We start from the raw sequence: 24,957 nt of genomic DNA, 5'->3' as shown, positions 1-24,957 counted from the left end.
AACACAGAGCTAGTGCTCTGTGTCTAAAGGTAAGCAGATTGAAAAAAAGAAAGGAAAATAGAAATACAAGGCAGGAAATATTTAAGATATAAGTTAATACACAGTGTTTGTAAAAGGCTCATAATATTTAAAAGGGAAACTATATGTATTTTAAGAGCTTCATAATCATGGAAGTTCTGGAGTTTAGTTGTACTTTCATCCACGACAGGGAGGGGAATGTGAGGCACTGTAAAATTAAATAGCTTCAGTGTCTGAAGCATTGAAAATCAACGGGAAAGCTTGTCCAGCCCTAACGGATCTGGTGGAAGTCTGCCTGCCCGTCAGCTAATCTCGCTGGGCTGGAATTTAGTTCCCGGCTTGGCAGCATAAGGGCAGCGTGTGTGAGCTGGGCTGTATAGGTGGATGCAAGGAGCTGATTTCAGCAGCAGATTCTTTTTTTTTTTTTTTTTTTTGGGACAACTGCTGGAAATACCCTTCTCAATCATGCCCACTCGTATGCCTGAAGCTGTGTGGTATGTGTACATAATGTCCTAGTTTACCCTACTCGCACTGCATTCCTCTGCAACATTTCTTTTCACACATTAGTGTCCCTGCATTTCATTTTAATTTTTTGCTCTTCCAGTAGATGGTGTTTTCATCTGTTTTCTACACTGACATCTCTGAAAGAAGGGGGGAAAAAATGCATTTTGAAACGTTATGTGTGAAGCTGAAAGTATTTCCTGTTATTTGGAAGCCCTTCTTTGACCCATTTCTTTCCCTCACAGTGTCTGACTTCAGCCTCGCATTTAATTTCATGTGGCTTTATTTGACTATTTGCATTAAGTAGTTAGTCGTTGCTTACCGCTGTTTTTTGAGTGCTGGATGCCCGGATGTGTCAGCCTTACCTTAATTTGATGCTGTTTATCCCTCTGATAGATTGCTATATATTCATCACCTAATAAATCCTGAAGAGAAGAAATTGAAATAGTGAAATCTTGGGGAGAAGCCAGCAGACATCTAGCTAGCTGTTAGACTGGTAAAAAAGCAGCTTTCTACTGTCAGGATCAGCATTACTCCAACAGTTGCAGCAGCTCTCAAGCCTCTGGATTTGTTTGCAATGAGAGATTTGTTGTGGATTTTTAACAAGGCTCCTGTGTGTGTGCCATGCTTAGTAAATATTGGCCTTCAGGGTATTTTTCAGTCACGCTGAATGGACTGTTAGTTTCCCCAAACTGCAAAGTGCAGAAAATCCATTTCACTGATTTTTTTTTTTTTTTTTTCTGTAGAGATTGCATCATAACTTGCACAATACAAAAGAAAAATAAAATCACAAGAAAGATTGTGTCTGAGGAGCTGGGGAGCTGGCTGGCTGGGGAAGGGGCAGACCAGAAACTGTGTAATGCCGAGTTCTTAAGTAAATGACATAGCAAGTATTGAACGTATGTTAGGAAAATTATGAAACACGTCTTTCTTATTTTATTGCTGGTACAGTGTGTAGGAAAATATGATGAGTCACTAAAAAATCGTTTAACAGGGAGGTAGTAATAGAAAAAAACATCCAAATTGTTAGACACAATGAAATTTTTAATCGTCTTAGAGAAAATGAAAATAAAGTACCATGTATCTGAATATAATATAATGTGTGACTGAAAGGACAATAGAAAATAAATGGGCAGTGTGAGGTGTTCCAGTGACTTCCCACTATGCAGCTTCATGTTTTGATAGCCAGTGGAGTTCAATATTACAATATTTCTAGTGCCTCTGTGAACTATTGCAGGTTTCTGAGGATACTTTTTACAAGCTGAATTTAAATGAATATGAGCAAGGGGTCATAGTGTTTTCATTTGAACATGGTTTGTAAAAACAAAAAGCTTCCTAAGATAATGTGGGCATGCTAAAAGCAGTACTACATGGACATATTCAGACTTTACTATACTCAAGTGATTTTTATTCAGTGACTAGTGAGGCTGCCCTAGAAGAGTGTATCAGTCATAGTGAAATAGTGCGCTGTTTTTGATCTCTTTGCCATTCTAGAGAATGATAGTGTATGAGAACGATTATTTTTTTATTGTCCTCATTTTAAGTGATGGTGGAGCAATGAATAGAACAATAATTTATTGAGTATTCACACACTGTATGTATACTTTCATTATACATTTATAGAGGACCTATTGTTTTGTGTTTTCTGCTGGAGGCTAGTCATGTAAAAGAATAGTCTAGAATAGACTCACTCAGTGCATGTGTTGTCCATTTGCCTGTCAGCAATAGTTCTGACAGAAAAAACAGGGAGTTTGAGTGACTGCTGGTCTGTCTTAAGGTATGGTAATGAGGCTAATTAGGAGAGATGAGAGCTGAACTGGATATGTGAAGGCAATTATCCGTGAAACTTTTGTCATGCTTTATCTTTATCAGATCTCTCTTTCTTTATTTTTGGCATTTGCCAGTGACACACAGAATGGAAATATTTGAAGTGATACATATTTTAGAAAAGCAAAGTAAAGAATGAAGGCAGAGGGAAAATTATGTGAGAACATCTCATTATTAAACTCTACAACTTAACAAGGATATTGTAGTCCAGCAAGAAAGAATTTTGCCTGTGTTATTCTTGTCACTTACATTTACATGAATTAAAATCAATTACTTCTGGTAATAATGAGCTTAGATAGAGACCTACATCTCCCCTGTTAAGTGTACATTGTTTTGTCTGCTTCTTTTATGTTATGAGTAGTTGCAGCAAGTAAGTTATTAAACATATTTGAAAGAAAAGCGTGCAAAGATGATGAAAAGAGTGAAAAGGTATTTAATTGCATATTAACAAAAAAATGATTTTTTTTTTTCATGAGTATAGTACAATTTACTTTCAGGCTGTTTCTTACACCAACCCGGTACAAACTGATTAGGAAAGAAGCACTAAACAGAGCAAATGAAAACCAGGTGTCACAAGCCTTGATGAATCAACGCACATAATCCACAAGGAAAGAAGGTGACAAACGAAATCTGCGCATTAATGAGACCATAACCAGGCTCAATTACTAGGCCGTTTTGAAGAGCCCTAGGAACTTAACACATTTCTTTCTGTTAGAAGGAAAAAATTGACATACTCTGAGCTCTCTGCATTCTGCTGCTTCTAGTACTAAGTCAAAAGACAGTTTCCCTCTATTCTAGTCTTAAAGATAATATAATGTTAAAAAACAAAACAAAACAAAACAAAACACAGTTCTAAGACATGTTCAATTGCTTTTTTAAAAAAGAAAAAAAAATCTACTTCATAATATAGGTCATTATAGTGAACTTGGACATTTCATAAGTCTATTGAATGAGCTTATAAAATAAGATTATATGCTACAAATCAAATTTGTCTTAGTAGCATGTGGTCCTCTCTTCTGAACTTGGTAGAAATATAGCAAACAGTATAGAGAATAGATGTGTAACAAAGATCAACATTTATGATCCAGAGAGCTTTCCAGTAAGCACCAGTTCTTTTTTCTCAGATTTTATTTTGCAATATTTACATTAAAAGCTTTGAATCTTTTCATACAATTTACTACTAGCAATGAGGTAATAAAACACATGTACAGCACAAGATTCCTGAGATCCACAATGCTAATACTAAATCTAATACAAAGGGCTGAATTTGATGTTACATCTTTAATTTCGTCTGCTTTTAATGATGACGTGGAAAGTTAGACCCATTTCCCAAATGTTACTCTAAGACCCTGTTCTGTAAAGTAACACTCACATGACTAATGCCTCTGTTTGTACCCTCCTCCTCTCTTTGCGTTTTACCCTCTATTCTCGCACACCCATGCACACATAAGAACACTCTCTTCTTTCTACAGTACAAAGATGTGAAAAGTAGTTTATTGCAGATTATGGTCAACAGCCATTAGTTTCATAAATAGCTGCTACTGATCTTCAGTAAAAAGTCTACTGTTGCCCTCATGGGCAAGTTTGGAGAGCTCTTCTTTCCATGGGCTTTTGCATGATGACAAAAAAAAATGAAAATCTTTAGCTCAGTCCCTGGGAAGAAAAAAACCTGCCTTGGCAGTTTTCTGCAGACTGAGCATAAAGGGGATGACCACAGAAATGCCACTTTCAGACATCAGCAAAAGCAGTTCTTGGAGACACGGGACCTCCTCCCACACAGGAAACCTGTTCTCACTGTAGACTTTCTCACTACACATTTGGTATTCATGGCATAGCTATAAAGACCTGGAGTATACCTTGGTGAAAGAGGGAAAACCAAAAATAATTGTGTTGTTTATCTTTTACCTATCAGCTTGACTAAACAGGAACTCTTAGTACACATTCCTGCTCCCTTCAGCTCCTCTTTTCCTCTGTTTACGTTTTCCTGCATTATGCAGAGCTGCTCATGAGTGTAGATCTCCAAAGAGAACAAATGTGCCAATCTCCAAATGTCATTGGGGAGAGGACTCAGAATCTTCCCATTCAAAACCATAACTAAATATTCTAAAGCAGTAATTTGTCTAGTTACAGAAACTAACCATTTTTAGTGTGTATGGATGTCTTTACCTTATTTTTCTAGCCAGTTGACAGTGGTGGTATATAAACACTTAAACCACTTTATTATGGTACCACACCATTACAACAAGTTACCTATGGTACTCATAATGAATAGGCTACTAACGAAGTGTCATTTCCTAGCCTTACTGGTTTATGTTGCAACCTTAATGATATTTCAGTTTTGGAATAAACTCTCAAAGTAGTGTACAGGGATTTGGCCACACGACTTGCATTAACATTAATCAAAATCACGTGTCTAAATTCCCACCGCACTAAAAATGTACCTTTTGATTGTGGATTGGAATTGCATGTCAGGGGGTGCATATGCAAAAGATCACTTCACCAGCTGCTTCCTTTTGTGCTCAGTCATGTTTGTGCTCTTCATACCTGAAATGAAAGAAGGCAGCGAATACTGAAGCCCTTTGTTCACAGGCTGTGTCGCTGAGGACAGTGACAATTCATGCTTCCTCACTTTAATCAGCACGAGCCCAGCAAGTCCTTTTTGCTGATTTTCTGAGATGGTAACTCTAACCGGTGTGGGCAGTCACATCTCTGGTGTCCCAGCTAGCTCTGTGGAACCATGAGATTCTGAAAGTGAGAACGAAAGACTGGTTCAGATAAAGTGAAGCTTTCTCTCTAACATCATCCTCAGTGCCAGACAGGTCTTTGTGAAAAGCAGTGGCCTTGTAGCAGCAATTTGAATACTGCTGGAGTTTGGCATTCTTCCATATTTTCCTGGTTTTGGTTACAAGCAGTGTCAAATATTACTGTAACTGAGGGAAACCATTCCAGCAGGTCTTACAGCCTCAATGAAATCAGGGCCCAGAATTGAGCAAGTCAGCCCAGAGCTCAAAGGTCCTAATTAATTAAGTAGGCTCCAGGGGTTAGACTCATTGTGATATGGCTGGCCATGGACTGACAAATTTTGGTGTTTCAGTGCATGTGTGTTGACCCATTGGTGGCTGGTGGTCACTGATTCAGAGACATGACTGTATCACGGGTTTAATACCAGAGTATATCCCAGAAACCAAATAAATTAATCTCTTCAGGCCCTCCTTAATACACGAATAGTGTCCCCATTAAAAATCTTAAAAAGAAGCTGTATGTATTGTTCCAGTACCAAACTCAAAAGGGTTTGCTTGCTGTCTGGGATTTGGAGCCAATGAAGCTCAACTGTTCACAAGCAGACCATGGATATAAGCTGTGCTTTTGCAGCTATGTCTTCTGCTGGCTTCACTGGAGCATCTTTAAGGAAAAAAAAAAAAACTTGAAAAATAACATTCCATGTGTAGGCTAATCCATGCTTTTGCAACCGAAGCATACTCCAGAAAAAACCCTGAAGTTAGCTTGAATATCCCATCTTGGAAAGATGGGTGCTGACTGACTGAAAAACAGGAAAAAGGAGTTTCATTTACTGGATTTCAAAGCAGTTACCTCATAAAATAAATAATAACTTTCCATATTGCTTTGCTATTAATCCATATATGTAACACAAACAAATGAATAAGAAGTTTCATATTCTCCAAAGTTTGCAATGATTCCACCATGAAAGACAAGCAGTTTCTATCTGTGGTGATGACTCATTGATTTGCTATAGCACCCAAAGAGCCATTTAAGAAAAGTGCTGTTATGTCCCTTTGGCTGACTGAGGCTCTAGCATTTAATAAAACCAGAACCCCAGGCATTTTCTTAATTTTTGTCTTAGGTCCAATCTTGCAAAAGCTTATGGATGTGCTTAACTTTACACAGGTGAATAGGCTTATGAAAATAAATTAGATCTTTCCCATGCTCAAAATTCAGCACTTTTTTTTTTTTTTTTTTTTTTTTTGTAGGAGCAAGGCCTTTCTGTGCTGCCATAAAGTTCATTTTTATTTCTACTTTATCACATTCAGATGCTTTCTTTGCTATGTTTTCTGTTTTAAGCTAGCACTTTTAGAAATACAGTGTTCCCACTGTGGCATTGGCGAGAAAAAGAGAAAAGATGTATTTGAAACTTGCATGGCTCCAATGAAAGTGCTAGTAAAGATTGCCTTAATCCAAGGATCCAACAAAAAATACATTAAAATAGCTAATGAACAAGCCAAGAAGTATTGTGCAATGAAACAGTTAAAGTAGCACTTGTTTCCTGGCAATGAAATAAAGGTTTTTATCATTTTTAAAAAATTGTTTCAAAAGCATCTTTCAATGTACAGTCCTTTTCAGTTTGCATCTGTCTGCTTCGTGAGCAATCCTTTCACCCCCTTTTCAAAGACATATGAAGCTTGCAATGCAGGATAATTAAAACAAATCTTGAATAAACTGTTTTGTGGAGATAGAAGTTTGATGGTTGAATATATAAAAAATTGTAACCAGATGTTGTGCAGAAGCCATAGTAGTTTAAAGATCATGAGCTTTTTCTTTTTTCTTTTTCCTTTTTTTTTCTTTTTTGGTATGAAGCAAAAATACTCTAATTGAAGTTGTCAGCAGGAGTGAGACTAATATGCCTGTATTTGATTAAATAATAGTTTATTTAACATTCAGTGTGGCCCAAAATTGGCTGAGACTAAAATACAGAAACTTTACTTTACATTTTTTTATTTAAATAGAGTGAAAAGTAAACCTAGTTAATGTTAACGTTTTTTCTTGATATTACCAACTATTCTATTATTTGTCCACTTCTGTGTCTAGTTGAAATGTTGTGCTATTCACTGCACACAAATTTTCTTCCTATTCTCCTATTAACTAGTTGATCAATGGATGAAATGGAAATAGAAGGATGGGCAATAAGGTCTGGAATGCACCGGTTGATCACAATTATTAATGAAATCTGGTAGAACTTAAGACTATAGCACAAGCATCATCCAACATCCCTTCTTGCTACTCCATGCAAAGCACGGAAACTCAGGCAGATGCATTAAAGGATAGTTGTGCATGAAAAAGGTTGTGTGTTTTAAAAATACGAGAATATTGAAATACGTGCAGTAGATTTCCTGGCAGTTATTTACTCTCTACAGAATAGCAGTGTTTAATGGATAAACTCAGAAAAAGTGGTGGCTAAGATTTCCTCAAGGTAGGATTGCTAAGTATAGCCCTAGTTTTTGTATTTCTATTCTAATATATTCTAATTTTCTATTTCTTCACTAATTAAAAGCTCAGGTTTTGATAGACTTTCTCTCATTTTTTTTAACTACTTTACTGCTTAAATAGCCCTGTAGCTTCACATGATGCTGTTCATAAACAAGGGGATCCCCATCTTGCCTTCTGTGAGTAACCACCGCTAAAACCATAGGAATTTCATTCTCACTCTTCTCTTTGTGGCTGTTTGGCCTTTTGCGTAAGAAGGGGCTGTGTGACTCATGATCCACAGATTGCACAGGGTTTAAAAATGAACCATAGAGGCGTGAGTTGCTTGGCTTGTTGGTGGCATGTGCCGCTGCGACTGCCAGTACTTCCCGCTTGGAAGTCGAGATGGAGATAGTTTTTTTTTTTAAGTGGATCTACCTTGGAAATAGCTATTTCCAGTTGCCAAGTGATGTTCCCAATTTTTTCTTTTATCCCTTGCCATCGCATGACCCTTTAGGTGCCCTTGCAGTACCCTCTAGTGTCTGCAGCTGACTGCTGCAGTCCTGCCTCGCTGCGCTGTGCTGCCCAGCTTTTTGCTCCCTTGCCTCTGTACCAGGGATAGGACTCGGTGGTTTGAGCAATGCTGATCTTTCAGTGCTCCGACACCCAGCCAGTAAATAGCAGACAAGGCCAAATTTGTAGGGAGATTGCAACATTCAGTAGGAAACTTGTATTTCATTCCGAGGCCATTAATCACTGAAATGTAGTAGAAATTTCAGCCCCAGCTGTGCGTGTGATGTGTACTACAGTGCTAGGGCTTTCATTCCTGGAATGCACAATTACATAGACCATCTTGAAGATAACATCTCCCAGGTCTACCCTGACATTGCCACACATACCAGGGCTCCCGAGGTAGATCATGGCAAATCCATAGTAAAGTCAGCCAAGAAGTAACAATAGAATAGCAAAAGTAAAGCTTGGTGCAATCAGTTTTCTTTTCTTTTCTTTTTGTTCTGTTTTGTCTAAAACAGATGGAGATGAAATCAGTGCTAGTTCTATAGGTTCTCACTGTTTTCTACCATCTTCTGTCCCTGTGTGTCATGCATGTGGTAGAGGTATGTTGGTTATGAAAAGGGAAAGGATTTCCTCTCTGATTTGGCAAAGGAAGAGTTAGTTGCAAAATACAGGTTTGTTGAATGTTCTAGTTAAGATGCTTAGATTTGCACTGCTCTGTAGTAACTTCTGAAAGTTTTTTCCCTCATTAACTCAGGCTTTTAATAAAGGAAACAGGGCCTGGTATTTATCTGTCAGGATTTTTTTTTTAGAGGTATAATTCATTGGTAGAAGTGACCTGATTTAAAAAGATCTTTTCTTATAAAAATACACGTCACATCCACTTACATATTTTGGTATTATTCAAAAGAGCAGGACTCCTTGTGTACCATGCGTGGATTTAAATCCTTCTTCAGAGGGTCCAGGATACTGGTCATAGGCAGGTAGCATTGGCAGCCATCCTAAAATCTCCTCAGCAGGTCCAGAGTTTGTTACTGCATGAATCATTCAGTGTTCCCCACACCTTCCTCATCTTCCTGCTGATTTTACTATCAGGGTTTCACAGCCATGAAGTTTCCATAGCCATGTCCATTTCCCTATGACTAGCCACTAAGGTGTGAAATCCTAGTCCATGACACAGAACCAAAAAATGTTTCCTATAAAATATATGTAGGAAATAAAGCCCCTTCTCTTTTCAGTTCCTGAAAGAGAGCTTTTGGCAAAGATGCTGATGAAATGGAAGATTTTTTTTTCCCCCTAGAGAAAAGTCATGTCATTATTAATGCATTTCTTTTTGGTGTGCATCTTTTTCCTTCTCACTCGTAAGGATTCCAGTAGGTGATAAAGATTAAGAAAGGGAGGGAAAACAATTTGACATTCACTGTTAAGGAAAACCTGAATTAAATTGAAAGGTGAATTCATAAACTGTCAGGATTTTTGTTCCGTCAGTAAAGCAAAATGGTTTTGAATATAGCCTGTTAGCAGCTACGATTGTGTATGGCATGTCTTAAGGTAGAGGTTTCTTTTTATTTCAGAGTTGTGTATATGGGCCTTCTGGAGTCTTGCTTAAAATCAGATGAACTGTGATACAAGCAGTAGAAGTAAGGGAAAAGGGATACTGTTTGCTAACTGGTTTTTTGCTTATATAGCAAAATCTGGTGTATTGATCAGTGGAACAGACCCAAACAGTTCGTCCTTGAGTTCCTGTCCTAGGCCTGCACATACTCAGTGATCACTTTTAGGCAGCCCAGTGGTCCTCACCTCTGCAGTTACCGCACGGACCCAGCCACAGCTGCCCACGAACAAGGCTGTGGAGTGGGTTAGCTGATGCCCCTTGAGAAAGGAGGCTGAGAGCTTGTTTTACAAGGCACTGCTGTGCAATCAGCTTCTTTTAAGAAGCCTCCAGGAGATGTGAAAAACAAGTTAACTGAAGGGTTGCAGGAGGGATTTCGTTGTGTCTCTTGTTCCAGCTTCATTTTGTGAATGCCATTTTTCAGTCCTCTGCGGAACTATGAACTGAAGCCCGAGTGTGTGACAGGGTGGGTGCATTTCTTCCTCAGCCTGCAGAGCTTATGATGGAAATCCCCACTAAGTTGCGTTTCTCTCTCATACTGCTATTGTCAAGTGTATGCCACTTAAGAGAATGACTGCTCCCAGCAGTAAATTCACCTTGCCAGTTGCAGTAGAAACAAATCCTTTGGAGAAATGAAATCTGTAGGTGGAAAGCAGTAATTCTGACAATGCAGATTTTGAAGCTGGTGTCTTAAGCAGTGGAGGAACTGCTTTCTTCAAGGTAGGATAAAAATTAGTCTACAGATGCTGGAATCAGTGCTGCTCAGTTACAGTATTCGTTGGTGCTGATGTGAGTGAGTACAAAAAGAACAGAGGACATACCAGCTTCTAGGGTTGCCAAGGCAGAAAATCCTGCATGAACGCTATTAAGCTAAATACTGTTTATTATTTTATATATGTATATATATATATATATATATATATATATATATATATATATATAAATTGATTTCCCTACTGGGTGATTCTCCTGGGTGGGTAGTGGTGGTGGCAGTGGTGGCAGTAAAGCTTAAGGCTTGGTTAAGGCATTTTAATTAATGAGGTTAAGCTTGATTAATAAGGGATTCAGAGTATTCTTTTGTCCCTAACAGTTACCATGACTTTTCTCTTTCTTGTATTTTACATGCTGCTACTGCCCCTAGCATTGTATCAGGAAATCTGGTTTTCTCTTTTTTTTTTTTTCTCCCTTTTCTCTCTCTCTTTCTTTTTTTTTTTTTTTCTTTTCTTCTTTCTTTTAAACCTTGTGTAATATCACAGATTTTAAGGTCTTCAGTCATTATGCTGTGGCTCTGTCTTGAATTCCATGAAATGTTTCCTATCAAACTAGGAGACCATATGCCCATGTTGGCCTAAAATTCACAGTGCATCATGTACCAGAAATAGAAGCTGGTAAAGATTCTTCAGAGATTGTGTTCACTTGTTCCAAAGACCTGGTTTGTTTATGGAAGGGATGCTTGCAGTACATAAACACTATTTAAGGAGAAATGTCTCCAAAATGTGGAACAGTTGTTCTATTCTCCTTCTCATCTTAATGGCATTTTTAAGGAAAACTATACAACACCCTATATTGAATCTCATTTACATGTAGGCATTAGGATCTCAATAGGAAACAACAGTCAGAGAATATTATTTTTTTGCAAAACCTGCTTTAGATACTTCACTCAGGTTCTCTGAAACATTTTGAAATTATTACTGAGTTGATCTATTTTAATTAATTTAATATTTATAACCATGAAATTCAAATATTTTTCAAGACAAATGAGTAGGAATTAAGGTTAAAGTGGACAGAAATTAATACAATAAATAAGTAAGTAACAATCTACAGCCTCTCACTGAAGAAAGATTTGGTTGAAGAAAGGATCAATTTACCCAGAATCATTGAGTTTCATCACCAGCTTCACAGAATCAGTGAGTATGAAAGGCAGCTCTGGATCACCTCGTCCAACCCCACTGCTCAGAGCAGGGTCAAGATAGAGCAGAGTGTTTGGGGATGCATCCCTATGGGTTTTTAATATCTCCAGGGTAAAGGCTTTATAACCTTTCTGGTTAACATGCTCCAATGTTCAACCACCCTTAGAGCACAAAAGTTTTTTTCATTATGTCCAGATGGGATTTTCTGTATTTCAGTTTGTGCCTTTACTTCATGTCCTCTCACTGGGCACCACCGAGAAGAGCCTGGCTCAGTAGTCTCCCCATCAGGTATTTATACCCACAGATAAGATCCCACTGAGCCTTCTCTTCTCCATGCTGAACAGTCCCAGCTTTCGTAGCCTCTCCTTGTAAGAGAGTTGCTCTCTTAATCACATTTACGGCCCTACACTGGACTCTCTCCAGTATGTCCCTGTCTCTCTCGCACTGGGGAGCACAGCACCAGACGCAGGACCCAGATGTGTATCACCGGGCTGAGCAGAGGGGAAGGATCACCTTCCTTGACCTGCTGGTGATGCTCTGCCTGATGCAACTTGGGAGGATGCTAGCTGTTTTAGGTGGGTTAACCTTAAAAAATACAAACGTAGAAATTATGGATAGCACTTTTTTTTTTTTTTTTTTTTTTTAACCCCATTATCTTTCTATATGGCTGTAACACTGAACATTGATCTGGCCCACTCTTACTTTCTAAAGCTTCAAAAAGGAAGCCATCAAATATTTTTGCCAAAAGTGGGATTGCAAGACAAAATAAGATTATTATGTTTGAAGCAACCACTTAGACACAGACTCTGCTTTATTGTCTTGTTCTTTGGAAGTGTTTGAAATGGATTGGATTAGATGAAAATGTCCATTATAAAAAGGCCACTACTTTTCAATATTTACCACACGGTGGTATCTGGGATACCACAGTTTCTCCCTAAGCTTACAATAGGAAATAACTATGGTAATTGTGTGGTATGGGTTGGCAAATGTTGATTTTTCTGAATGGAAGACATTCTAGCAACAGCACGTAACAAGATCTGCAGTAAGAGTGCAGTCATAAACGTATTGAAAATAATAGGTGGACATTTGGATCAGCTTTGGATCCCTCCCTAGTAACAGCTTTCTCTGGGGGACTGTGTGAGACTCAAATTATAGTTACTTCAGTTCCTGAAGAAGTGTGTAAGGTATATCTGCCCATAAGAAACATTTTCTTGTTATGCTTCTTCTTTAATTAAAATTAATGGTCCCAAGGGGAATTTTTTAAAGTACAAGTACCAGGTGAATGAACCTCACTGGTTTTCACCAAGAAGTAGACACCTAATTGACATTTCCTCCCTGAGTCCTGAAGACTTCCATTAAAACTTTAGATCCTCATTTTGTAACTTAGAAATAGAAATTATTCTTCCAGGGTAATTTCCAGATTTGGGGTGCAAATTTGGGAGGATGTAGGTGATCAAAAGTCAGTGGGACTGAGGCTTCTATGACACTTAATGGCTTTTGAAATTTTTACCCCCGAGGAGCCTTTCCCCTGCTGATTTTGGCAGCCCTCAGCCAAAATCTACAAATGAGAGTTCCTCCTCTCAGCTGCTGGCTTTCTGAGCCATTTTCTATATAAATAGAGATCACGTGGACTTTAATAAGGTCAGGGAATGTTTTTTAAATGTCTGTGATTTTTTTTCCCCCTCAAAACTTAATTTTGCCCATCTGATTTCTATGGAAGTGGGAACAGATGCCAGAAGCTGAGAACTCCAGCAGCTTTGTGCTCATTCGTACAGCAGAGTACTTGCGGGATTGGGACCCTCAATTACTATCATATGTAGAGTTACATATTGGCTCTTAGCTGAGATCTGCAAATGCTGTCTGGTTCTTCTACCATGTCAAAGTTGGGGGGTGTTTAAGGAAATATGGATGTATCTTTGCTCCATTTTTATCTATTCATTTGATGAGTGAGATTACTTCATGAAAGGAAGGATACTCGGGGTGGTGCCTTCTTAAACATAAATCCTCCAGTATTGATGCCTAAACTTAAGCACCTAATTCCATGTTTAGGCACCTTCATAACTGGCTCTTTATCTCGGAAAGTGAGCCTGTTTATAACAAAGTCTAACTATTGATTTAGTTTCCCTATTGGAGACAGCAGGGCTTGGATATTTTTGCTTTGTGCCAAGAAATGAAAGTCAGAAGCGTTTCCAGTTTTCTCGATGTCTCTTTCAGCGTGCTTAGGGCTGTTCTGAGAATACTACTTATATGCAGTGACTGAACAGAAGAGCAGCAGTCTAATTTTGTCTGTGTTATAATGTTTGTAAATTAGAAAAATACAAGGGGCTCATAATGACTTTTTCTTAGGTTCGCTCGCTAGCAACAGCTTAGCTCGTTTGGAAGCAGGCAGTGTGCAGGAAGGAGCAGCAATCTGTGGGAACAGGCGCTGATTTTTCAGGCAGCCACTCAGAATCGCAACTGCTGCATGAATCTGTTTCTGCAGAGTGCCAGTGGAGGAAAGTTTATATTATTTAGGGGCAAGGATCACAGTTCCCAAACCGGGCTCCCTCTGTCCAGCTTATACACTAATACATGTACCTACCCCTTTTTCTAGTAAGAAAAGCTATTATTCCTAAGTTGGACTTTTCATATAAATCTTATTTTTGGCTACTTCATGTAAGTACTTCATGTAAGTACAGCTCTAAAATTGCCTGAGTGGTCAAGTTGATTTAAAAAGTTGGGAAGAAGCTTAGACAGAAACTTAGCAGTTTTTGAAGCAGTTCTTAAAAAAAGCTGATTAAACTTGTTGTGGTACTAACATCGTAATTTTTGTAAAGATGCTGAGAGATGCTGCTGGCAGCTTTTTATTGTGCCAGGCGGTAAACTGTAAAGAAAAAACAGGACACAAATTAGGCAGGCTGTAGTTTAAATATTTGTGAACACACCTCAGCAGAGATAGCACATTACTTGAGTCGATAGGCACAAGGAATCTAGAAAAATAGTGCTGCGTTTTGGGAAAACAAAGACAATCAGGGCTTTCTTCTTGAGCAGCTGCAGCCAGTTCCACTAATGGAAGTGCAAGAGCAGAAACTGGCAGCACAAGGTATGTGTTCGTTTTTACAGATGGCAATGCAGACAAGTTGGTAATTGAGAAGGAAGTCGTGTACGTGAGCTGTTTGACGGGGGACAGCCCATTACAGTACTTTCCTGTGTAATTGACTCGGTGAGTTATTGGAGAGAGAATTTCTATTCCTCTTGAATAGGATTTGGTTATTGCAAAACGACATCGTTATTGTTAGTGAAATGCAAGATTAGAGGTTTGTTTTTTTTTTCTTCCCTCCTTTTTTTTTCTTTTTTTTTTGTCACTGGTGTGAATAAAACTTTTAAAATTATTTTGCATTTTGGCTCCATGGAGATCTGTGTCATACTGCTGGAAGTCAGTAGCAAAATGCAGCAGAAGAGAGACCGTGTCACACTGCAGTCACTGTTGTTTAAAGCCCTTACAGAGATTTAAAGATGATCAGTTTATGTGAGTTTGAGGATCAGGCCTCAAAAATATGTTAGTAAAAGGTAGTTGAAGGAAGCCGCTTTCCAGCAAAATTCAATATTTAACTCATTGTGAACCAGATTAACATGCAATTTCACCAGAAAATGTCTCTCACTGTTCGTTACAAATGCTTCATGCCTTAAATATGTATTTGTCCGGTTATTTAGTCTGTATATAATAATTTGGCCCAACAGCAGATCACACATATTTTTCACACATTGCATTTAAAAATGAACCGCCACTAACTGTGACAAGGAAGTCTAACCTGTACAAAAAGTTATATTGCTTCATATTTTTGCCACCACAGATCTTGAGGGAGAAACAGAAATTACCCTGCATCCCTATATGAATTAACAAGGAGATGCACTGCGAAGTGCATAATTTTCACAGATAAATGCTCAAATGAATGAAAATTAATAACTCAAGGACGTTTTCTTGGAAAGTGTATTGTGATCATATATAGTTGCATATGGCTCTTAACAGCTGGTTAAAACGATGGTGAATTCCTGCTTGTGGAGTTTAGGCTCTGGCTAAAGGTGTCTGGTTCAGGTCCTTTTGCACTGACAAAGGTTGGGTGTTCCGTAGCTGGGGTGAGGAAATAAAGGTAAAGAGATTCAGCAGCAGCTGATTTCATGGTTTCTGGAGTCTTTAATTTATTTGTTTATTTTAATCAACCAATGTTTTACTTTGGTAGCAATCATGCAAAATTCTTCTTTCTTAGTAAGACAAAGAGGTTGGAGTTCACTTGCCTGTATTGTCTTTTTGTTGTTTTTTTGTTTGTTTGTTTGTTTTGTGCTTATTTGTGGATGGGTGGGGTTTTTAGTTTTCTTGTTTTGTTTTTTTAAGTAGTGAAGTGTCACTGTCTCTAAGGCAGCTTTATAAAATACAGGGAAATGCTACAGATGCTGGGACAAAATTACTCATTTGCATTTTTGCTGCTGTTAAAAAATAATAATTGCAATTTACGTGCACATGAAAATATTTATACTCTCTAAGGAAATCAGGGTTAGAATTCTGAAATACTGCACTGGTAGTGAAACAGTGATGTTTAATTTACTGTCTGTTTTGTTGTTGGTTTTTTTTTTGATTCTCTAAAGAACCCCTGATTCCTGTCATTAAGTTTGTGATGCAGCATATATCATAAAATATGCTGTTAAAGTAGAGCATTAAAATTCTACTAAACATTTTGTATGAATTAGGTATGTAATTTTAACTTTACTCTTGACATTTCTACCTTATTTCTACTTTGCCTTTCCTAACCTCTTTCTTATGTGTCTTTCAAATACAGCTCTCTAATGTAATTGTTCTTGAAAATTTCTTAGATGAAGACTTTGGATATGGCACATTAAATTGACTTCAAGAGTCATCTGTTAACTCATAGCTGAGGTTGAAAACAAGATCTACTTTAACACTCTGCCTTATGTGTTTCTCTTTTTCTGACAACTTACACTTTGGGGTTGAAAATTTGCTGTGCCTGGTCTATTCCTGAAAGCTTTCCAAGTTATGAAGGGAAGAAAGCCCAATGACTTTCTTTTTAATTTAGACATAGTTACAGCAAAAGCAACTAAAATTTTAAAATGTGAAACTTTACAGGGACATAGTTGTGGCTATTTTCATAGTTGAGAGAGAAAGCGGTTTTGATTAAACACATTTAGGAAGGTCTGAGTGCCCCTGCAGCCAAAAGAAAAGAGGGATAAACGATTATTTTCCTATCCTAAACTGAAAAAAGTAGCACTTATTCCAATATCCAGATGGTGCATTGCTGCCCAGGTCTTAAACTTTAGTTAATCTCAGCCTTTCCAAAACACAGAAAACTAAAGGCTGCCTCATACAAGGGCGAGTAGTGGACACAATACCTGGAAAGACCTGCAGGTGTAAAGCAAGAAACTCCAAAATAATCACAGCAGTGCAAACGCAGCATATACAGCTGAAACCATAAACGTCTTTTTTTCTGAACCACATGGCAGCAGACGGGCGACTACGGGTCTGAGGCCATCTGCTTACAGTTGGTGCTGACCACGGAGGGTCACCTGGCTCACGCTGAGCCAAGGCTGTGCAGGCTTCCTGGCACTTCCCCTCTGGACCTCCCGTGCTGCCAGAGAGCATCCAGAGCCAGTGGTTAGCCCTCTTTCACCAAGGCCTATATGGCTGTAGTCTCCAGCTTTGTCTCTGGAAATAGGTCAGGCATATGCTTATCCTTGGGTAACATTTATGATTTCTCTGCATCTCATATTGTGGACCGGCAAACACAATGTTCTCCATTTTTGTTATGATAGGAAAGCCAGAGATGGTCAAAAAATCCAGTCAGGCTTCATCGTATTCTCATTTGTTGTGGGGAAGTGAAAGTAATCTGCAAAAAGACGAGTTTTGTTATGTCCAAAACCAAGAGGGTGATGTAAGAAAAATGCTTGGCTGACGCCTGAGGAGCCTATTTGAGTTTCTAAAAGCATCTTCTGGCAGAAATTTTGAAAACAGGATGTATTTGGCACTAGAAGAGTGTCAGGCACCCTTGCTTAGTCTAGCTAGCTAAAAAGCCACAGTTCTTGAGCAGCATTTTTGGCTTTTAAAATATGTATTTTGCTAAACGAAGTTCCATTGAAATACTATCTGAAAGTTCAGTACACTTTAAAGTATTCTTGTGTAACTGTAAAGTGTAATGACTCTTCCGCATGGCTACAAAATTTGAAATTGTATAAACTGCATGACATCTTTTTTAAAATCTAAAACAGTTTTGTGTGAAAAACAAGGGCATGATCCTGTCAATGTGCCTGAATAAATAACTTACTGTATTCTCTACTGTTTTATTGGCTAGCAAAAATTACTAATAATAACTCCCTTACTTAAATGAAGTTTTGTAACTAGTGAAAATTGTTTAAGGAGTTAAAAACATTGGCCATTCAGACTTGATGATATGTATACCAGGTTTCAGACTTGTTCAATTTGAAATGGTCAAGATATGAAACCATAAAAAATGTGAGTAAATACTCTGCATATCAAGGGTTGTTACGCAATTACATGCTTTCAGTATGGTTCTTACTTAGGGAAAACAGTAGAGAGATCTGCAATATATGTTCAGTGAACAATTACAAACTTTCATAGCTTAGTTACATAAAAAAATAATCGATTTGTTGCTTTGCTACTAATAAAATACTAAAATGTGTGCATACTTCCCCTTCCCCCCTGAGAGCAACACCACTGTGGCTGTAGGTTTGTTAGACAGTTATCTGAGAAACTTGAAATTCCCCTGTTCACCCACCTACCCCCACCCCAGTTTGGGCCAATCTACAAATTATAAACAGCTGAAGTGATTTAAATAAAGTTTTCAGTAGAAAAACAACAACAACGAAAATAAGGTTACATCTGGGCTGAGAAAAAAACATGTGCCAAGTTTCAGCCCAATGTGATTTGAGACAATCGTGATGTTAAATGCCCAGACCCAGGAACTGGAATGGAAATAGAGACAGGCAGGCTCTTCGCTGCACTGGCCCCTTCAGGATTCGTGATTGTAACGAAGCGGTTATAAAGCTCCAGATGATTAAAGTTTGACTTAGTAAATACATATTTTAGTTATTTAGACCCTTCTGGTTTATTCTTACAAGGATGTACAGGAAAATTTCATGAATACCTCCAGTTAGTGCCAGTGGCATTAATTTGAGACTGTGGCCTACCGTGATTACTTATGTCAATTTACCTTTTCTGGGCTGATCTTAAGAGATCGTTTAACCATGATAAGCGTGTGTTCATCTTTGAAAGAGAGGAAGAGCTTCCATATTTCTTTCAAATGCTGGCTGAGGTTTGTTCTTAGCAGAACACTTGAACACATGGCTGGCGTTTTTGAGGCTGTGGGCCATCACCGCGGGGCAGATTGTACTGAATTGGAGCTCAAAGGTCAGCTCCTTTGTAAGACTACTGGAAAAATACAGCAGTATTATTACTGACTGATACAAAAGCTGGATATGCAAAGCCAAACAGACTTATGAAGTACAATTATCAGCACTAATTACCATCAAGGACAAAAATTAACTATTTATCATTTCTGTTGGCTAATAAGCTTTATAAAAGTCTTGATATGGAAAGATGGAAAGTAAAGACCTGTTTTTTTTTTGTTGTTTTGTTTTGTTTTTTTGTTTTGTTTTGTTTTTAAAGTAACCATATTGATTTGGGAGAAGAGGCCTTTAAAAACAACTTCCATTTTTTCTTGAAGCCATGATCAAAAGGTCTCAGGCGTACAAGCAGATCAATTCTCTGGTTAGTGGGATCTGAGGAGTCATAATACGTTGTCTGATTCTACCCCAGTCCTGTTTCATCCCAGAAAGCCCATTTTAAAGCTCTGCGTCCCCACTACAAAAAGCTGTGTTAAACAACAACAAAAACAGCAAAGCAACAGGATTTAAGTTTTTCTAGAGGTGATTTAATTCTTACTTCATTAGTGTATTTTACTCTTTGTTGGAACACTTAGGCAGGGGAAAAATGATTGTGCATTTTTCTGTAAGGTCTTTAAATGACACAGAAGAGACCAACAAGGTAAAGAAAGATAAATTTACATTAAATTTAGAGACGGATGTCTAGCTGAATTTCTTTGGACTTCTAGAAATAGTTCATATGTTCTAGATAAACACAGGTGCATGTTTTTGGTGCAGATAGCTGCAACTTGATATTTTATATCTTGTCAGCATTATATTATTTCATTGCAATAGATACCCAATCTGAATCAGATCTTTCTCTATGTGAAAGTGAAAATGTAATAGGAGTTCCTTTTCTCAATGTTTTAAACATATGCTATTTCCACATGGGTCAATGAGGATTTCAGTCTTGTAACACCTTCTGTCACCATTCAGGTGTATGTGAATACGGTTTATAAACTCTAAGGTACTCTCTATATTGTGAAAGTCTTCTATGACTTTGTAGGGGGTATTTCTCAAACTCAAGTAACACAAACAGAAATGAAAGTCTGGGAAGACTTACTCAGATTAAGACTCCACTTGTTTAATATACCACACCACGAAACCATAGGCTGACAGACAAAAAGTAGGAACGGGAAGGAACAGTTATGCAGTTGTGTCTGAATCCTGGCCATATACAGTCATTTCCGCTTGGAAACTTCTCACCCTTCAAGTGGACCAAATTGGGGTTAGCTTAGTGAAGCTTTCATTGTACTCTTAAGGAAAATATTTCAGCAGCCAGGTGAAGTTTTGCAAGGATATGCAACCACAAAAAGATTTGGGAGCTCTAGCTCACTTGGAGGTAAGTGTGCCTTGCCAGAGTGAGCTGTGTCTTGAGTACACAATGTTAGATTTTGTTGGCTGAAGGACATCAACTACTATTTATTTCTCCCCCTACCCAAATTGAGAAAAACGTAGTGCGTTACTGTTTCTGATTTAAGAGACATAGTAAGGAATGATGTAACAGGGTGAGAGAGAGATTATCTTGATGACAATCTAGATTTTATTGTATCACCTTAAAGTAGCACAACCTGCTGTACTAATGAAATTGTGTTCTTGGTTTGAAAGGGCAATTGTTAGCCTGACTTTGTGCTCACTAAAAACATTTCCCCAATCTTGTTAAATTATTGCACTCATTTCAGATTTTTATGGCTGTGCAGCTTACCAGCCCTCATTTCTTTACGTTTCATTCATTTTCCTTGTATTGATGATTAATGGAGGATGTCGAACGTTAGAGTGAGCAGGCATCAGCAAATGCAAGATCATAATTAGTTTAGCTGACGAGGGCCTCTGATAGCACTTGCATCTGGATGGAAAAATTACCCTATAGGGAACTGGCTGCTCACCAGGTCTTTTTAGTGATACATTGTGAAACACCCGATGAATCAAATGCCCTTTCAATGCCAAGAAAGTGTTCCAGTCTTGAAGCCAAAATTATGTCTGCAGAAAGCTTTCCATTTGAAATGTATCAGAGTACAATTATAACCATTGTATTTTTTTGGCATGAACACCAGTCTTCTACAGTATGGACTAAAGTTAAATAAATTACTTAAATTTTATGAAACCCTGAAATTTTGACTTATCGTGTTAGTAATTTTTAATTTATAATAAAATTACTCTTCTCCCAAGCATTTTTTCCCCATACTCGACCATTCTTATCTTAGATGCTGAAGCTGTCTTACTGATTTTTATTTTTCTTCACAAAAAAGGGAACAGAGTTGAAATTCAGATTTTCTTTTCAGCAAAAGAATTCCATTTCCTGCTTATTAGTATTTGTGCCCACAAACACAGCCTGACTTTTGTTTAAATGAGAAGTTTAATGAAATCATTACTCTGTAGAAAGAATTTAACGAGCAATACTCATAAACGTGTCTACTTTTAAATATTCTTGGATCATTATGAAAGCTGATGAATGCACAGCTCAGTCTGGTTAAAAATCAATTTGTATTTAGGAAAGTTGTACTGTGCCTTTCATTGCCTGAATAAAATAAAAGGAATATATCTATACATTGATGAGACTGTGTTTTCTGGGGTTTCAGGTGAAGTTTGAAAGAGGTCACATTAAGAAAACTACTTTTATTTGTTTGGTAGAAGTTACTCCTTGTTCTTAGGGGGATGAAGGAAATCTATGCTATTTTATACTGATTTCAGAAGTAAATGGAAACAACTTGAACTGAATATTGTGTATTCAATTTATGAAGTACAATCTCTGTTAAAGGAATTGGTATGACACAGATACAAAATGCAATTAATTAACATGGTGGTTTTCAGGATTCCTGTTACCGATCACACTTTCAAATCAAGCAAACTAAAAAGAAATAATCTGTTGTGAAATGCAGTGAACAAAATAGGAGAAGTTTACAGAATGTTCTCTGTCAGCTTCCAGAGTGGTTTTCAGAATTTGCTGTTTAGAAACCATCATTAAATGCACAAAACCTGAAGTTCAAAAAGTTAAAGCTGTTATTCTGAAAAGGCTTTGGTGTTTCACACACCTCATCCATCACTCTAGGGTTAATTATAATGAAAATCAGTGGTGCCTATTAAGCACAATTGAACCTGACCTCATTATGGGCAGTGTGGTTTTATACTGTCATTGTTGCCAGTCTAGAGACAAAACTCCTGTGTTGATTTGTCCTAACTCCGCAGATCATGTGACTCACCTCTGACCTGTTTTTTTTTTCTGTTTTTTTTTTTTTTTTCTTCCCTATTTCAGAGACGTAGAGGCTCGGGTGTTTTTTGTGCCAATTGCCTGACCACAAAGACCTCTCTCTGGCGAAAGAATGCAAATGGTGGATATGTATGCAATGCGTGTGGCCTCTACCAGAAGCTTCACTCGGTAGGAAGAACTTACTAGTTTGTTCAGAAAAAAAGGGGTTATACAGCTAAGCTGGGCAGCTGTGGTCTTGTCTGGTTGTGTGATTAGTACCACTCCCTGGCCTGCAGTTAATTTCCTAACAGGGTTTTGCAGTATGGTCACTTTGGGATCAGATGTGATTCATTATGAAGCAGGCTGGGATGCTGTGGGTAGACGTGTTTGAGATCACCAGTGATGCATTTAATTATTTTGATACAAAATAAAGGGAAAATTATTTCTTTTCTGGGAATTCCATTTAAAGGCATACAAAATGTTGTGATGAAAGCTCTCTAAATTCAAGAGCCCTCATGTTCGTAATCAAAAAACAAAATAAAATTCTTCAAGTCAGAGATCACATCTATATCAAAAATATCCCTCACTGTGGTTCTTGTTTGCTTTTATTCCTTTTCCCCCTTTATTCCTCACATTAAATTTCTTAGAGATATGGGCTTTGGGTATTTTGGTTCTCTTTTTTTCTAAAATTCCTATAGTCTGCTGCAGGTTCTGAAATAATAAGGAAGCTACTCAGGTGATGGCAGTCATCATTTTCTAAGAGAATTATTCAGCATCCCTCCAGATCAGGCATGGAATAAGTAATAATCATGGATTGTCTATATTGCTTTTTATCTTATCGACACTTGGCTTGATCTTGAGAGATGTTGAATGCTTTGGTCCAGGAAAGCCATGCTTAAGTGTTTCCTTGGATCAGTGCCAAAATGCTCAGAATCTTCTAAGTTAAGACCCAATAGTTAAATGTTATCCCCACTATCTTTAATAGAAGTACATGGGAGAGTCAGGTGACCAGTTTTTGACTCATAATTAAATTTTTACAACATTCCCATGAAGTTAGAAAATAATACTGTTTTTCAGTAAAGGAAACTGAGGCAGCCATTTGGAGTTTGATGAGGCAATGTAACAATCTAGGCTTTGAGCCAAAATCAGAAATCCTATGTTTTGGGAGAGTGCATTTTCTTAAAACATTTTTTAGAAAGTCTATTTAAAAACAAAACAAAACAAAAAAAGGGTAAACTATTTCAAATGCATTGACACTCCAAGTGCTGAGGCCTCTATAAACTTGAGGCATACGCTTCTAAATCAATTAGCAGTTTCTGTGAATTGTATCCTTGGTCTTGTGTACAGGCCATACAACAATCTTGTTTACTCAAGACCACTTAAAAAAGAAAACTATTTCAGTTTTCAAAAGCAGAAAGACCATCACCAGTTGTAAACATTACTTTTGTTTTCTACATCCTGTTGTTGTGAGGTCAATAACTGTTTTTTAGCTCCAGAACATCCCAGCCAGTCAGATGAAATCTGAGGGGGAGAAGATGAACTAATGCATGATTTCTGGCCAGCATCTTGGCTAGATCTTGCTGAAAGTATTATCTTCCTGGAGAACTCTCAAAGTTCTAGATACAATATCTGATTTAAGGTAAATTGATCACTCATGATCATCCACAAAGACTTTAAGGAGAACAGCTTGGCTTTGCAACATTAATTTGACATTTGAGTTCAGTTATTTGTAGAACTTCTATGGACAACCTCATTTTTTTCCCTTTTATAAAATACATTTCTAAATTATAGTGTTGGACTTTACCATAATTATTAGTATGACTCGCTGAATAAATGGAAGCTACAAGAATCAGTTCTGAATTCAAAAACAAACCTCAGATAATTCTTCTGAACCCTAGGGAACAAACTAATGTGCTTCCCACAATAATAATTAGCAATACTATGTCAAACTTCTTTTTATGCATATAGAGAAAGAGAAGGTGACTCAATCTTTTAGCTCCACTGTTCGAGCATGGCAGTAAGCTGTCATTCACTGGACATTTGACATTAATATCTACAATTGAACTTTGACCAAACAAACACAAAGAATTTAATTAAGCTATCACTACTGTGGTACAATAGCAACTCCATTGTAAATTGGAGTCTGAAATAATCAAACAAATCTCTCCTTTGGGACACCATTTGAGACAATCCCATGTAAAGGGATACTCTTTAGAGTGACACTAGAAAGATGAAAATTTCTTCTATCTGCACGTCTCTTTACCCATCTACCTCTTCATGAAAAATTGCAGTGAGTATTTGTTGTATTTTTTGAATTAAGGAGTTTAAGATGATGCAGATATTAAGAAAAGGGCTGGTACTATAAAAATCCAAGGTAATAGAACTGTTCCCCTTCTAAGTTGCCCCATTAAACTAAATTATGCTACTCAGCTGAGTAAAATTATTCACCTATAGTAGGTTTGCACCTTTCATAGCTACCTTTTAATTGGATTATCACTATCTAGAACTACTGTGCTCATTAGCAAGTCAATAATAAAGAATGTGTATAATACAGTTATCTCTACAATCCCTTATTTCACTGGTATTTAGTAAGAAAACTATTGTCTGTCATATATTACTAAGAAGTTGCAAACGACAAATGCAAAGATTGTAATGATTGCTGCTAGGAGTCAGGTTTCCACTTCTATGATACTCTTGAATAACTTCATGTTTTCAAAGTTTTTCAATCTACCTATGGGTCATTTACATGAAACTTGTCAAAT

At 37.6% G+C, this 24,957-nt stretch overlaps 1 protein-coding gene across 8 annotated transcripts in view; it reads left to right on the top strand.

Annotated features, from left to right (window-relative positions):
• Positions 1–24,957, top strand: part of TRPS1 (transcriptional repressor GATA binding 1) — a 213,663-nt gene that overhangs the window by 180,385 nt on the left and 8,321 nt on the right. For all 8 annotated transcript variants that reach the window (XM_068672528.1, XM_068672536.1, XM_068672533.1 and 5 more), the window contains one exon: positions 22,262–22,384. In XM_068672528.1, coding sequence (XP_068528629.1) covers positions 22,262–22,384 — 123 coding nt within the window. The remainder of the gene's footprint in view (positions 1–22,261; positions 22,385–24,957) is intronic.

This window comes from Anas acuta, chromosome 2 (genome assembly GCF_963932015.1).
Source record: "Anas acuta chromosome 2, bAnaAcu1.1, whole genome shotgun sequence".
Classification (NCBI taxonomy): Eukaryota; Metazoa; Chordata; class Aves; order Anseriformes; family Anatidae; genus Anas; species Anas acuta.
The sequence above is the reverse complement of the archived record's forward strand: the minus strand, read 5'-3'. Positions and strand labels throughout refer to the sequence as shown.